This window comes from Petaurus breviceps, unplaced genomic scaffold, assembly GCF_028583685.1.
Source record: "Petaurus breviceps papuanus isolate PSGF00001 unplaced genomic scaffold, PetGlider_PUasm1.0 90779, whole genome shotgun sequence".
Classification (NCBI taxonomy): domain Eukaryota; kingdom Metazoa; phylum Chordata; class Mammalia; order Diprotodontia; family Petauridae; genus Petaurus; species Petaurus breviceps.
In genome coordinates this window covers 5,561,736-5,576,500 of record NW_027187344.1, presented here as the reverse complement: position 1 = coordinate 5,576,500, position 14,765 = coordinate 5,561,736, and the positions used below count along the sequence as shown (strand labels likewise).

Below are 14,765 nucleotides of genomic sequence, written 5' to 3'. Positions count from 1 at the left end.
ATATATATATATATATATATATATATATATATATATATATATATATAATCCTTTGGTTGGATAAATAAATGTTGTTGCCTTGTTGTCTCTGTTTGACTTTTAGGGTCCTTCAAAATCTGGCTTCTTCCTAGCTTTCCAGTGTCCCTGTATTTTCATCCTCTCTATACAGTCTCTGACCCAGTGGACACTGGCTTCCTAACTCTCTCTAAGAACAATATTCTTTGCAAAATGCAGAATGCACTCAGCTCATTTTACTGACTCTGCCCATAACTGGAATGCTCTTCTTTCTTTTCTCTACTTCCTGGGTTCCTTGGCTTCCTTCAAATCTCAGATCACCTTCTACAGGAAGCCTTTTTCAGTCCCCCTTCTTTCTAGTGCCTTCCCTCTGAGGTTTTCTTTAATTTATCCTGTAGATATCTTGTTTTTAGCATAATTGTTTGCATTAAATTTTGAGTTCCTTGAGAACAGGAACTGTTTTTATCTTTCCTTGTATCCCTAGTAAAGTAAGCACAGTGCCTGACATAACAAGTGCTTAATAAAGTCTTGTTGCAGGGGCAGCCAGGTGGCTCAGCGAGTAAGAGCACCGGCTCCAGTGTCAGGATGACCTGGGGATCGAATCTGGGCTCAGATACTTAGCACCACACCCAGAAATAACTGGCTGTGTAACCGTGGGCAAGTTACTTAACTCCGATTGATTAAAAAAATAAAAAAATAAAGTCTTGTTGGCATAACTGTCTATTAGTTGTCTTCATGTTCATCCCTCCTAAATTTCATCATGTCTGCTTCAGCTTACCTTTTCAGCCTGTGGAGATAATTTTGAGTCTTGATTCTGTCATCCAATGAATTAGCTCTTCCTTCCAGCTTCATATCATCAGTAAATTTGATGAGTGTATCTTGTACATATTCATCCAAGTGATTCAGAAGAATGTTGAACAGGACAGAGCCAAGTAGAGAGCCCTGTGACTTAGCACTAAAAACCTGCTTCCACATTGCTATTGATCTAGTAAGCAACACTCAGTGGGTAGGGTTGTTCAACCAGCAAAAATTACACTTAATTGTACTTTCATTTGACATCTGTTTAACAAGGATATTGTGAGAGATTTTGTCACAAGCTCATCACTAGAGGTCACCCAGATAGGAAGTAATAAAACTGACATTCAAACCAAAGTTCTGTGACTCCAAGTCCAGCACTCTTTCCATTACACTATCCTTGTTCTGTACTATTCTTTCCATCTTTTGTACAGAAAATTTAAAGTCTGAATTCATTAGATTTGCTGAAATCAAAACATGGGTACAAAGACAACACTCTTCTGTTCTGCCAGTACAGTAATTCTATCAATGAGGGAAAATAGGTTCATTTGTCAATGTTTATTTTCCATGATCACTGCACACTTTTCTAAGTGCTTAAAATCCATTTGTTTAATTCTCTTTTAGAATTTTTCCAAGGAACAGCCTGGAGCTTACACAAGTTAAAATGTCCAGAATCCCTCTTTTCTCCCCTTTTTCGAAAATTGGGGATATCTCTTAAAATATCCCCCATCTTCTAGAGCCTTTCCTATTCTCTCACTTATCAAAGCTTATTAATAGTGATTCTGTTATTACACTCATATTTTCTTTCAGTACTCTAGGTTATGAATCTTCTGTGATTAAAGATGTTAATTGATTTAAAGTTGTTGGGTACTTTATCTTCTCATATATTTGAGGCTTTAATTTCATTCAAACTATGTTTGTTCTACCCTTTTCAATTGAAGAATTTTCCTTGATGAAAATGATGGAAGCAAAATTGGGGCTTGAGTGTTTCTGTTATGTTGCCTGCCCTCTCATAATGAGCAGAAGACCTACCCCTTAACTCTTGTTCTTTTTCTTGCTTCAGATATAGACATTGTTCAGATGTTGTCCTTACCATTCTCTACAAACCTCAACTCATTTTGGCTAAGGCATTTAGTAGCAGAACTTGGATTCAGATCCCAGCTGACTGCAAACCCAGAGCACTTTCCACTATACCCTAACTTGTTTTGTGCCTCTCTTTCCATTTTTTTTTAACAGATCTGAGTCCATCAAGATGGACATCAAGAGAGTTCCTTGTCACAGGGCAGAGTATGTTAAGTATGAAGCAAATGATACAGACAGTAAGAATTGTAAGTTCAGAAGATATAGAGACAATTCAGGGTTAGAATGGTCAGGGAAGGTCTTGTACAAAGACATGAGATTTGAACTGAGCCTCTGGGGTGGCTAGGAATTGTCTAGGCAGAGAGTAAGGGAGGGAGATCTTCCACATTTGGGGAACAGGAATGCATAGGATGTATTTGGGGGATGCTGAATACTAGTAAACTCAAGTTAGAGGTCACCTATAAGAGGACCATGGGAAAAAATAATCGAATGAAACTATAAACATCAGCTATGAGAATAATTTATGAGTAAAGTTTCCAATAAGAAACTTAGAGGCAACATTTAACCACAAACAACACTTGTCATTGAAAATTACTCATTCTGCTACCACTCCCTGAGGTCAGATATGCTCTAGGAAGGTTTTTGTTCCCTAAAGGAATGTGAAACATCTGACACTTAACTATATCAAAGAAACATGCCTTTTAATACACTTAGTGTTTTGTGTTAGGCCTAGCTGAATGCTGTGTTGGTATTTGACACCTGTTATTTCATGGCACTAAGGACTAGCTAACCATGTGGTTTTTCCTCTTCAAGATAAAGGGGGAGGCCAAGTTGTTAATAATACTTACTGTTCATTTGAAAAACATAATAGCCAACCTGGAGTAAGTAATTTTAGTTGCCCCTTGGAGAATGTAAGTACACTATTCTTTCATATACATATATATAGATATATAGATAGATAGATATTTGTGCATTTGACCTTACCATCATAGACAAAGGGGGGAAAGGAGATTGAACCTAAGAGATATGACAAAGAATGACAATTAAACAAAAAAAATCTGATTCATTTGACTTAATTTGACATTATACACAACGATCTGTCTCCATATCTCTCTGTTAGGAGAGAAATAGTGTGTTTTATATTCTCTTAGATTTTCAGTTGTTTTTTAGTTATGTTAGAATTTTTTAAAGTACCTTTTGTTTTTACTTTTTTTTTGGAGGGGGAGGAAGGGCAGTTGGGGTGACTTGCCCAAGGTCACACGGCTAGTGTGTCAAATGTCTGAGGCTGGATTTGAACTCAAGTCCTCCTGACTCCAGGGCCAGTGCTCTATTCACTGAGCCACCTAGCCACCCCCTACCATTTTCTTTTGAGTATCCAGTTTGCCACAAAAATAGTAGAAGCAATATTGAAAGTATTCATTTATCTCTAATCTTAATATGAACCACTTGATGCATACTAAATGATATGGTATATTTTCATTAATTTGAGATAGTGTTATCTAGTTTTTAAAAATTTCTTTTTTTCCCCCTCAGGTTGGTTCAAAAAAGGAGGTTGCTGAATGTAAGGAGAAATTTGCCACCTCTAAGGACCCCACAGTCAGTCAGAGCTTCATGCTAGATAGGGTATTCAATCCTGAAGGAAAATCTTTGCCACCAATGAGAGGATTCAAGTACACCAGCTGGTCCCCAGTGGGCTGTGATGCTAATGGGAGATGCCTGTTGTCAGCATTGACCATGGACAATCGATTGACCATCCAGGCTAACCTCAACAGACTGCAGTGGGTACAGCTGGTGGATCTAACTGAGATCTATGGAGAGCGCCTTTATGAGACCAGCTATAAGCTCACTAAAAATGAAACCCCCGAAGGAGACCTTGGGGATTTTGCTGAGTTTCAGAGGAGACACAGCATGCAGACTCCTGTACGGATGGAGTGGTCAGGCATTTGTACCACCCAGCAGGTCAAACACAATAATGAATGCCGTGATGTCGGCAGTGTTCTCCTGGCAGTCCTTTTTGAAAATGGAAACATTGCAGTGTGGCAGTTTCAGCTCCCATTTATTGGCAAGGAATCCATCTCTTCATGCAACACCATTGAATCAGGGATTACCTCTCCTAGCGTTTTGTTTTGGTGGGAGTATGAACATAACAACCGAAAGATGAGTGGGCTCATTGTAGGGAGCGCTTTTGGGCCTGTTAAAATTCTTCCTGTTAACCTCAAAGCAGTTAAAGGCTACTTCACATTAAGGCAACCTGTTATTCTATGGAAAGAAATGGACCAGTTGCCAGTGCACAGCATTAAATGTATTCCTCTTTATCATCCTTATCAAAAATGTAGTTGTAGCTTAGTGGTGGCTGCTAGGGGATCCTATGTGTTTTGGTGTCTTCTTCTGATATCCAAAGCTGGTCTGAATGTCCATAATTCCCACGTCACAGGACTTCATACACTACCAATTGTTTCCATGACTGCAGACAAACAAAATGGTACAGTATACACATGCTCAAGTGATGGAAAGGTGAGGCAGCTGATTCCCATTTTTACAGACGTTGCATTAAAGTTTGAGCACCAGCTGATTAAATTATCAGAAGTATTTGGCTCAGTGAGGACTCATGGGATAGCAGTAAGCCCCTGTGGTGCTTACCTGGCAGTCATTACAACTGAAGGCATGGTCAACGGTCTCCACCCTGTTAATAAAAACTACCAGGTTCAATTTGTAACTCTCAAAACATTTGAAGAGGCAGCAGCTCAACTCTTAGAGTCTTCAGTTCAAAACCTCTTTAAGCAGGTAGACTTATTAGACCTGGTTCGCTGGAAAATTTTGAAAGATAAACATATTCCTCAGTTTTTACAAGAAGCCTTGGACAAAAAAATTGAAGGTTCTGGGTCTACTTACTTTTGGCGTTTTAAACTTTTCCTCTTGCGAATTTTATACCAGTCAATGCAGAAAACCCCCTCAGAAGTCTTGTGGAAGCCCACCCATGAGGACAGCAAAGTCTTAATAACTGACTCTCTTGGGCTGGGCCATACTGAGGAGGAACAACAGGAAGAAGGAACTTCTTTCAAACAAATGAGCAAGCTAAGTGGTCACGAGAGAAACAAAGAAAGAGATGCTGAAGATCTAGCTGACAGCTCACCCATCCAGTCTGGAGATGCAGGTCGTGAGCCAATGGAAGAAAAGCTCCTTGAGATTCAAGGGAGAATTGAAGCTGTAGAAATGCACTTAACTAGGGAGCACATGAAGAGGGTGTTGGGGGAAGTGTACCTGCACACATGGATCACGGAGAACACTAGTATCCCCACCAGAGGCCTCTGTGACTTTTTAATGTCAGATGAAGGCTATGATGACAGAACAGCACGGGTAGGTGATAACTGATGACAGCAGTGACACTGTGTCAAAAGTCTGCATTTCCTTCCATGAGAAGTATTTCACAAAATAGTCTTAAGCTACTGACCTTGTAGTAGAAAAATTAATGCATGAGACTTTGGGTGAATACAAGATAGATTCTTGGAAGAAGAAACCTGGTGTCAGTGTAAGGCTTTCTAGACAAAAAGGTACAAGGAAACTACATTTAGCAGGGTATGTATTATGGGGTAGTCCTGAAAAAGAGAATGAAAGAGATTTTTGCACTCCTGGCTTTCTTTCCTTTTTTACCTCCAAATGTTAGTTGCTATATGTTGGTGCTTTTTTCTCCTTAATAGATTCAGAAATAGAGCTTATCCTAATTTAGCAAGCAGGGACATGCAAAATATATAGGAAGTGTTACTTGTATTATTTTTTAAAAGACAATAACAATAATAATAACTAGAATTTATATAGCATTTACAGTCTGCAAAGCACTTTAAAAGTGTCCCATTTTTATCCCCACAACAACCCTGGGGTGTTGGTGTTACAATTATCCCCATTTTACAGATGAGGAAACTGATATAGACAAATTCAAAGCCCCCATTGCCTGCTGCTTTCTGCCCTAGTGATTTTCTGTCATTGTTTAAAGTCTTTCTACCATATAAATTAGGGGTATAAAGTTTAAATATTATTACCCCTCATGTTAAACCATAAATCTGTATGTATAGTGTAGTCATAGATTACTTGTTGCTGCTTTTATCCAAAGGGTTAAATAATCTCTTGACAGGTACAATTCAGAATGTCCATTAAAACACTCACTAGTCTTATTTGTTTTTTTAAAGACTTTTAAGTATTTAATTTTTCCATGTCTTTACTGTATAGTATTCAGTGCAGTAATTTTAGAGGACCCCCACAATTACTTTAGTCACCACTAGATTAAAATGTAAAGTATTGTAGATGTTTTCACACGCTCAAGTTGTTTTGTTATTCAGCTAGGTGGTACAGTAAATAGAGTGCTGGTCCTGGAGTCAGGAAGACTCAGTTTTCTGAATTCAAATCTGGCCTCAGACGTGTAATAATTGTGTGACCTTGGGCAAATCACTTAACCCTATTTCCTATTTGCCTCAGTTTTCTCACCTGTAAAATTAGTTGGAGAAGGAAATGGCAAACCAATCTAATATCTCTACCAAGAAAACCCCCAAAAGGGATCACCATAAATTCAGACACTGCTCAACAACAACAACAAAACCATAATAAAGTACTTTTGCTCCCTAGGATTTAAGGTATTTTATATTGAATAATTTATTTGGCTGAAATTTGGTGTGCTGGCATTATGTTCACAACAATGTGGTATAGCTCTGGACTAAGTAAGAGACCTCACATTGCCAGTTAATTTGCTCTTTGTCATCGCTTCACTATTAACCTTCATTAATGTCAACCTTCTCCTCTCTAAAATGGAGGTGCTGACACCTGTTGTACCTGCATTACAGGGATAATACATGAATTAAATGAGATAATACATGTAAACACACTTTGAGAAAGCTATGGCGGTATGTAAGTTTAAGGTCATGTTGTTTGCCAAGATTTTGAGAAATTTGATTTTTTTTAATTCAAACTATATGTGTAAATGACTTGGAAGTTATTGTAAGTATTGATGATTTTGTTTTGTTACTGCTGCTAAAAAGGGCCAACAAAACACTGCATGTCACCAAGAAGAATATTTCAAAACAAAACAGAAACCCCTGTAACCCCAGCAAGTCACTTCATCTCTCTTGATCCCAGGTGCCTTATTCATTACATGAGGAGGTTGAACTAGGTGGCCTTTGAGGCTCTTTCCAGCTCTGATTCCTGTTCTCCAAACTGTAAACTGCTCTTTATATTAAAACTCTAGTGGAATTCAATGCAGTTCTGGTTGTTGCACCTCAAGAAGACTGGGAAGTGGTGGGAAGGATGAATGGGGACTGTACTATGAGCTTAAACTAGAAGAAAGGGGATTCTTTACACTGAGAGGAAATATAATTGAAATTTGTAACGTTATGAACAGCAGTATGGATAAAAGTGAAACCACACCTTTTAATCAAGTCTCTAAACAATAAGACAAGGGATATCCTTTCCAACTCCGTGAGGTAGGTTTAGGACAAATGAAAGTTCCACTTCACACAGTGAATAATAAACTTAGGGAACTCATTACATGAATAGGGAGTAGAGGTGAAAAAAAAAGTGTGTGCGCACACACACAAATGGATTCAAAAGCATTTGTTCATATTTGATGATAAAGAGAAACTAGGGTATATATAGCCTTTAATATTGATATCAAGGAGGACAAGATGGTCCAGCAGCTTATCCCTTGGGACTTTTTTTTTTTTTTAGCAATCCTAAGCTATATGTACTATTGATCTGACCCAATATGTCAACTCTTACTTCTATGTTCTGATAAATTATCACAAGGTAAAGTGAAATTTTTTAAATTCCTGATTGTTTACCAAGACTGACATAAAGTGGATTTTTCTAGCCTCTTAGGAATAAGCATTTAGCTAATTTTGCATAGGAGATGATACTCCGAGCTATACTTTCTAGCAATGACATTTTGCACATAGAAGGGATGATTTTCCTTGTACAGCTTCAAACAACTTAATGATCACATTACATTTTTCACAACCTGTAACAAAAGCTTCAGGTCCTCATTTCAAAAATATTTGAAATGGAGGATGATAATATAATAATGTATTTGCTTTTAAGGGGCAGTTTTTGCCTTGAACTCTAACTATGTTATTAATACACTGCCATGAATGACTTCTATTTCATTCAATATTTCTTTCAGTTTACTTAATTGTGGTCAGTGGTGCAACTTCTTCCTTCTCAGGTACCATGGTTAGGTAATTATAAGTCTATCCACCTTTTATCACATTGGATTTTAAGTTACTTTTTCTTTATTTCAATGGGATTTTTCCTTCTGAGGCATTCCCCTTTCAAAAATGCTACATCCACCTCTAACCATTGCTTCTTCTTTGTCTTCTTAGGTACTCATTGGGCACATCTCAAAGAAGATGAACAAACAAACTTTCCCTGAACATTGCAGCTTGTGTAAAGAAATTTTGCCATTCACAGATCGTAAGCAGGCAGTCTGTTCCAATGGGCACATTTGGCTTAGGTAAGTGACTTTAATCAGCTCTGTTTTCGTTCTCTAAGTCCATGCTTAGCACACTGCCTGGCACATAGTAGTTGCTTAGTAAATGTTTATTGATTGAGTGATTGTTCCCCTTATAGACTAGAGCAAACAACTGCCCCTGATATGTTCAAATATTACCCACTGAAGGAGTTTGTTGTTCATAAGTTTATGTAGGGGAGTGACTATAATTTTGGTAGGACCTGCTATTGACACTTTTCATCTACAGGTTAAGGAAGGAACAGTTTGAATTAAAATGTTCAAACTCATATGTAGTTTTATTATTTATTTGGTTCTGGTTATTTTTGTTCGTAATTGACTTGCTCTAAATGGCTTATTATATGATAAACTTTTTTTTTGTGAATTTCACATTTTGAGCAGATTGGTTCTTTAACAAAGACAGTGGTTTTTTCTGATGAAAAAAAGATAATGACAGTGTAATTTCTGAATACTAGTACTAGGCACTTATGGTGTTTTACTGTTAATTCTTCTCCCTCTAATCCTTTATTCAATATTGGAATAGTTTCCTCCTTATTTTCCCAGAAATATTTTCTGAGCGATCTGGAATGACCTATTGTACTACACCATCCCATTGTATCCCATCTTTCCTTACTTAGAATCAATGTATCTTTTGTATCTATGTTATATCTTTTATGTGTTCTTTGTTTTTTAAATTTATCTATATTGCACTTTCCACCTCTCCCTCCCTTCTTTCTTCCTCTCTCTCCCTACCACTAGCTCATAGCCTTCTTCAGATAGAGATGTTGGCTAATAAAAATCACAAACCCAGCAGTATCTAGAACATGCATCTTGTATATTCTATAAATTTTTTGACATGAGCCAAAGGATTTCATGGTCCAGCCATCTATAAGGCAGATTTTGAATTATTTCCAGACTAGGCAATGATACCTTTGAATTAACAAATTGGAACTGCAGTTAAGAAAGATCCTCTCTGTACATAATTACCTCTCATCAGTACCATTTCTTTTGACTACTGTTGCCTGAGCATAACCCTCCATAAGCCTCTGCCACATTAATCTCATCCCCTATACATAAACCTTTTCCTTGATATATGCCAATCATACAGGGCCACAGCGAGTGTGATTTTTACTAGTATTGACGTCTAGATGCCACTTTGAGCTTGTTATTATTTTTGTTCTTTTACTTTGGTTCATATCTTTTCAAAATAATTAGCTGCCCATGGTGAACCTCCAACCAAATACCATACTGCTCTCAGAGTTTATTGGTTTGAATCTAGCAAACTTTTTCTCCTGACAATACAATATCTTCTTTCAGGTGCTTTTTAACCTACCAGTCCTGCCAGAGTTTGATATACAGAAGGTGTTTGCTTCATGACAGCATTGCACGACATCCAACTCCAGAAGGTAAGTGAGTGTCTTCCCTCGCTTGGAAGCATGGATTAAGAATGCTGGCAGAATGCCCAGTCATCAGTGTAACAACTCAGGCCAGGCTCAGAATCATTTTCGTTTTCCTGTTATGCAGGCAGGGAGTGAAAGCAGGGGTAATATTCTGCTCTTCATAATGTTATTGTTCAGCCACAGCTCTAATTAGAAAATGGTAATTGGAGAATGCCATGTCTAAGTATATATATATATTACATTTACTGTGTGAATCATGTGGCTATGTGGTTTGCTATGGTGATTGATGCTATGTCTGCAGACTATGGACTCACTCTAAAATATGACAGGATTAGGACTTGATTTGTGTGTGCAAACCATTGTATTTCATTGATTAAATAAGAAAAGTTCAAATGAGATTCTTAATATTGTTCCTTCAATATAAAGATGATACTACCACTCTTCAGTAGGATAGTTATTTTAATTGTTTTTCTAGCAATTAAGAATTTGTGCTGATCTATCCCTACTCCTTTTTTTCTCCTATGTCTCATTATATCTAGTTGCCCCCATTTATGTGGGAAGAGAATACAATATTTCAAGATAGGGCTTCTAGGGTTTTTTTTAATATATATTTTGAAAAATATTTTTACAAACATTATCTCCTCTCCCATTGGAGCAATTTAAAAAATTTAAGACTTATGACAAATATGCATAGTCTGGGAAAATGAGTTCCCATATTGGTGATGTAGAAAAATTTTTCATTTGCATTTTTAAGCCCATCACTCCTCTTTCAGGTGATCGTTCCTCAGAACTCCTAGCTTATCATTTCATTGATTAAAATTCTATCTTTCAGAATTGTTTTTCTCTATCTGAATGTTGTCCTTGTATAAATTGTTTTCCTAATCCACCTCACTTCACTCTACAACCCTTCATGGAGGTCTTCCTAGTTTCCTTTGAAACTGTCCCTTTCATAATTCTTTATGGTACAGTAATATTATGCTGCATTCATATGCCTTCATTTGTTTAGTCATTCCTGGATAGGTAGACACCCCCTTAGTTTCTATTTTTGGCTACTACTAAAAGAGCTGTTGTAGATTTTTTTTTAACATGTATATAGGTTCTTTTCCTCTTGCTTTGATTTCTTTGGGGTTTAGGCCTAAGGTTTGTATAGGATTGTAACTTTTGGGGCATGTTTCTAAATTGCTTTCTAGAATTACTGGATCAATTCACAGCTTCAGCAACAGTGTGCCAAGGGTACCTGTTTTTCCATAGTGCCTCCAACATTTCACATTTTCCTCCTTTTTTTTGTTTTCTTTGCCAATCTGATGACTGTGAAATAAGACTTCAGAGTTTCCTTAATTTGCATTTCTCCAATTGTTAGTGATTTGGAACATTTTTTATGTGGTTGTTGATAACTTGGATTTCTTTCTTTGAGAATTGCCTATTCTTTGACCATTTACCAATTGAAAAATAACTCTTAGTCTTATAAATTTAAATCAGTTCCATATATATATTTTCAGTTTATTTATAGCACTTTTATTTTTTCTTACATAATTAAATGGTGGGCATCACAATTCTCAACTCTTAAAATGACTTACAAATTTTAGTATTCTACTGTCATGTGAAAACATTAAGGCAACCACAGAAATCTTACATAAATTAGCTAGATGCACAAATTTACAGGTTGTGAATGCAGACTTTTTTGCAACTCAAGGCTGAGTAACTTAACCCCATGGCACTGGGGGAAAAAACTGGCTCCTAAGGCTTAGTTTCAGTATGTATAACTGTTAGGATGGTGGCAAGATATAATTTAATGACACATGTAATAAACTGTTGCCAGCCTTATCATGGAAATTCTGCAAGTCAGCTCTTTTAGATGCTAGAAATCTGACCTTTAGATACCCTATACAGACCTGATTCTTTATAAAACTAAATTGTACAGCTGTTGCATGTTGGTGAGCCAGATACTACATTGCCATATCATCAGGTCAATTCTCTATAAAAGTTAACTCTCAGTCTTACTTCTTGAAATGAAGTAACCTGTATCAGGGTTTAGATCAAAGATATGTATAAAGTATGCTAAAAATGTACACCAAGGGAACAACTATTAACTTGAATATGAGGTCAAGTCAGTGATGGTTCAACAATCTAAAAAGTGCCCATGTTTGTCTAATATCAGATACAAACTTCCCCAAGGACAAGTTTCTTTTCAAAGAAGGCTCACTCCAGTTTCATGAGGCTAACATGAGACATGTATTTGCCAAGGCAGATGCATACTTTGTAAATAGTCATGCAACAAATGCTATGTATCTGCTAGCAGTCCATTTGGAAGCATTTGTGATGGACAATGTGGATGGACCTGATTCATCATAGTCCTGCTTGCTGATCTACCTCTGCTGGAAGGTACAGAGAGAAACCTAAATAGAGCCACCAATTTAGATTAAATACTTCTATTCAGGGGAAGCAGTGACCCTCAGTTTCATTGTGCTAGGTGCCAGAGCTGTGCTTTCTTTCTGCATTCTGTCAGCAAAACCAGGGTACATAGTAGTATCACACTAGATGCTACTACATGTCTTGGCATGTAGATCCTTTTGGAGATTTCCATCTTACTTCAGGATAAGATAAGTTCTCATGAATGGGACAGGATTCCATATCCATGAAGGATGGCTGAAAGAGGGCCTCTGGACACCTGACCCTCTCATTGCCAGTGGTGATCTCCTGGCCATTAGGAAATGCTTAGCTCTTCTCCAGGGAAGAGAATAAAGTATCAGTGGCCATCTCCTGCTCAGAGTCTAGGGCAGCATAGCACAACTTCTTAATGTCATGAATGTTTTCCCTTTCAGCTATGGTAGTGAAGCTGTGCCTTCTTTCTGTCAGTATCTCATGAGTAATCTGTCAGGTCATGGCCAGCCAGTTCTAGATGAAGGATGGTTATGGAAAAGGGGATTATTCTCATAGATCGGCACAGCGTGGATGCCGCTTCTCACTAGATTCCATAATGATAGCAGTGGTACAACTAAAGGGGTACAGAGGCAACACAGCCTGAATAGCAGCAGACATGGCTGGGGTGTTGAAGTCCTCAAACATCATTTGTGTCATCTTCTCTGTTGACCTTGAAGTTTAAAGGAACTTCTATAAGCAGAACAAAGTGTTCCTCAGAGGCTTCATAAAGCTCATTGTAGAAGTTATGACACCAGATTTTCTCCATGTCATTCCAGTTGGTAACAATGCCATGTTCAATGAGATATTTCAGAGTCAAGATAACTTTCTTGCTTTGGGCCTTATCACCAACTTAACTGTCCTATCCCATTCCCATCATGACATCCTGGTGTCTTGGGCATCCAGGAATGGAAGGGAACACAGCCTGAGAAGCATCATCCCCAGCAAAGCCAGTTTTGCACATGCCAGAGCTGTGGCTGATGACAAGAACATCAATTTCTTCTTCTATTTTGGTTTAGTTTGAGGCTGCACATTGTACTAGTTAGCTAATTTAGAGCTGAGAGTGGGGGTGGGGAAAAGAGGGAGACAAAAAAAAAAAGAAACATCCAAAGGAACTTACAGTGTGCTGCCAACTACCACTGAGTGAATGTTCCTTATATATCTTGGAATTGAGATATTTATCAAAGAAACTTGCTGCAGATATTTCCTGTTTCTAATTTTAATTGCATTACAATTGTTTATGTAAACCCTTTATAATTTAGGGGCAGCTAGGTGGTGCAGTGAATAGAGCACTGGCCCTAGAGTCAGGAGGACCTGAGTTCAAATTTAGCCTCAGACACTTAACACAAAAAACTAGCTGTGTGACCTTGGACAAGTCACTTAACTCCAGTTGCCCTGCCTTCCCTCCAAAAAGCAAAAAAAAAAAAAAAAACCAACCCAGAACTTTATAATTTGATATGATCCAAGTGGTCTGTCATATTCAGTGACCTTCTTTTTCATATTTAGGCCTAAATTGTTACCCTATCCAGAAATCTAAATGGTAGTTTTCTCCTTACTCTTCTAAATTGCTGAGGATACCACTATTTGTGTCTAAGTCGTGTATGCATTTGGGATTTTTCTTGATAAATGGAAAGATAGGCAGTAGATTCATACTTTTTTAACTGTTTGGTGGTTCCCTTTAACACAGGCCTACACAACCTATGGCCTGCCAAAGGATTTCGGGTGGACCACCATTCATTAAATGGTTTACTAGTTTGGGGATATAAAGGGTAGTTAGTTGGCACAATGGATAGAGCACTGGGCTTGGAATCAAGGAGACTCATCTTTATGAATTAAAATCCAGCCTCAAATACTTACTAACCATGTGACCCTGAGCAAGTCACTTAAACCTGTTTGCCTTAGTACCTCATATTTAAAATGAGCTAGAAAAGGAAATGGCCAACCACTCTAGTATCTTTGCCAAGAAAACCCCAAATGGGGGTCACAAAAAGTTGCACATGACTGAAACAGCCCAAAGATGGTATTGTTGTGACCACAGAATAAAGGACTTTTTAACTAGCCCAGGCTGATATCAGACTTGAGACAATTGACTTTGTTAATTGTCTTTATTAAGCAACAGCAGATGTCTACCATTATACCCAACTTCTGGGGTCTCCTTTAGCAAAAGTAGAAACACAGCTTATCATAACCTCCTTCTCTTCTTTGAGTTGAACTGATTTAAATTGTTTATTTAAGGAAGTTAGGACTTTTGTTTTGCTGAGTATTTTTTTTTAACATTGACAAAGTGAAAAATTCATAGCCTCTTTGCACATAATTATGGAGATAGATGAACTGAACAAAAAATTACTAGTTTAATTTATTCAGAACCACTTATAAAAGTAAGTGTAAAATCTTGCCAATTGGGAAGAATGTGTAATGATGGGCTAAAAGATTCAAGAAGGAGGGACAGCTAGGTGGCAGAGTGAATAGAGCACCGGCCCTGGAGTCAGGAGGACCTGAGTTCAAATCCAGCCTCAGACACTTATCACTTACTAGCCATGTGACCTTGGGCAAGTCATTTAACTCCAATT

At 37.6% G+C, this 14,765-nt stretch overlaps 1 protein-coding gene across 1 annotated transcript in view; it reads left to right on the top strand.

Moving 5' to 3' along the window:
• Positions 1–14,765, top strand: part of GTF3C4 (general transcription factor IIIC subunit 4) — a 41,952-nt gene that overhangs the window by 18,620 nt on the left and 8,567 nt on the right. The window contains exons 2-4 of the mRNA XM_069069293.1: positions 3,424–5,247; positions 8,253–8,383; positions 9,695–9,783. Of these exons, the coding sequence (XP_068925394.1) occupies positions 3,424–5,247; positions 8,253–8,383; positions 9,695–9,783 (2,044 nt within the window). The remainder of the gene's footprint in view (positions 1–3,423; positions 5,248–8,252; positions 8,384–9,694; positions 9,784–14,765) is intronic.